This window comes from Anneissia japonica, unplaced genomic scaffold, assembly GCF_011630105.1.
Source record: "Anneissia japonica isolate Jap-2015-1 unplaced genomic scaffold, ASM1163010v1 scaffold287751_len73367_cov103, whole genome shotgun sequence".
In the NCBI taxonomy this organism is placed as follows: Eukaryota; Metazoa; Echinodermata; class Crinoidea; order Comatulida; family Comatulidae; genus Anneissia; species Anneissia japonica.
This window is the reverse complement of record NW_022713503.1, coordinates 21,713-23,750: the sequence shown is the minus strand read 5'-3', so window position 1 is coordinate 23,750 and position 2,038 is coordinate 21,713. Positions and strand designations below refer to the sequence as shown.

General features: G+C 32.0%; 1 protein-coding gene across 1 annotated transcript in view; it reads left to right on the top strand.

Moving 5' to 3' along the window:
- The window catches only part of LOC117108438 (leucine-rich repeat and immunoglobulin-like domain-containing nogo receptor-interacting protein 2), a 23,070-nt gene extending 21,323 nt beyond the window's left edge, over nucleotides 1-1,747 (top strand). The window contains exon 7 of the mRNA XM_033250448.1: nucleotides 1,642-1,747. Coding sequence (XP_033106339.1) covers nucleotides 1,642-1,717 — 76 coding nt within the window. The 3' untranslated portion in view covers nucleotides 1,718-1,747. The remainder of the gene's footprint in view (nucleotides 1-1,641) is intronic.
- Nucleotides 1,748-2,038: the final 291 nt, after the last annotated feature.

The following is a 2,038-nucleotide window of genomic DNA, read 5'->3' as shown; positions in this document are numbered from 1 at the left end:
AAGGAGCGTAAATATTCCAATCTGCAGACAGTACCGTTTCGATCTTGTTAGATCTCATCAGTGCAGCTCAGGATTTTAAGAATGAAACACACCACTAACTCAAACATAGCTTGGGTCAGTCTTGTGTGACGTGGTACACTGATTATGAATACAAAAGTGCACAAACCCAAAATGAGTGTGCTATGCAAATTGCAAAATAGTATTACATAAACAATGCACCATCTTAAATAAGAGTGCTCTACAAAACAATGTACTACCTTTGCAGCACAATGTAAAGGAGCGTAAATGTTCCAATCTGCAGACAGTACCGTTTCGATCTTGTTAGATCTCATCAGTGCAGCTAAGGATTTCAAGAATGAAACACACGACAGACTCAAACATGGCTTGGGTCAGCCCTGTTTGACCTGGTACACTGATTATGAATACAAGAGCACACAAACCCAAAATGAGTGTGCTATGCACATTGCACAAAAGTATTACATAAACAATGCACCATCTTAAATAAGAGTGATCTACAAAACAATATACTACCTTTGCAGCACAATGTAAAGGATCGTAAATGTTCCAATCTGCAGACTATCTTTACCGGTATGAGTTATGAATATGAAATTAAATTTTATGTCAATGTATGTAATTGTTCGTATCAAATATACTGTAACACTAATAAAATACAACAACTACAGGTAATATATCCATGTACATAGCTTTCCTTACTGTTATCCCAATGTTCACTAACCGCGAAGGCTCTACTATCAACTAAACCCAAATACTGTACTGTACATGCCGATCTTAAACTCTTATATAGGGTAATGTATGCGGACGTATGTGTGCTATGCAGCAAAGTAAATTTCAGTGGACTGATTTTGGCTTATATGGACTACATTTGGCAAGTAATTATGAGGACAAAATCAGTCCGCCGGACAGATTTTTTCCCGGACCAAATTGTTTTTGACAGTATTATTATTATTTAGTTGTCTGTTGTCAAGAATTTGGATATAAATTCAACAACTTTACAAAATTATAAGTATTAAAATAGAAGCTTAGCTCGATTGATTAACTGATGGTAGCCACACTCTATAATGAACAGTAGAGATACTTTCATATAATGTCAAGTTCACTGCTCTCTTTCTGCTGAAGCACAATACAAGTTATAAAAGCGCATCGTCTTTCGGATACGACGACTAAACCTTTGGTTCTGTATACAATGATTCTCGTTATGTTTAAGAACACAGTACACTTGTCTAAAAAGTGTAGTGAATTATCTTTTTAAATTTTAAGCAATAAATTATATTTATATACGTATAATTGCCAGAATTTAGTTTCGATAAGATATGTTTTAAATAATAATATAAATCTTAAATACGCTATTAAATACTAAAGTGATTGAGAAGAATTGGCATGAGTAATTACTGATACAAAAATTTGTATAAACACCAAACAATAATGTTTATTATATTATTATGAGTTATAGTTTAGATTGGTAAATGATAATAAAAATAGTAATATAATAAATAAATAGATAATAGATAGATAAATAAATAATGAGTAATTTAATAAAGTACGGTATCTAAATTACCGGTGTGTTCAGATAAAACGAGGCTGTTTACTTTTTTAATTGATTGTTCTCTTTTTGTTTTGAAGGGATTTGTCCAACAACGCAATAATTGTTATAAATCAAGGTGCCTTTAGTGGTTTGATAAATCTTCGAGTTTTGTAAGTGAGGTTCCTTAATTTATTATCAATATTATATGAGATTATAAGCCTTCTCTCTTTTGTGGCCCGATCGAGTCAACTCGGCCTATTGTTCAGTCAATACGTTTACCAAAATACAGACATATATTATATAAAACATTTAAAGGTGTATACTTAATAATAGCTGTGTTTATATGAAATTATATGAGCTTGATACTGAAACTCTGCTTCTATCAATCACGAAGTATTATTTTAAAGAAGTGCTTTAATTTCAAATATCATTGAAACAGTCTTACATTTACATCGTGCTTACGAATAATAAGAGTTGCAACACAAGAATCGGCAC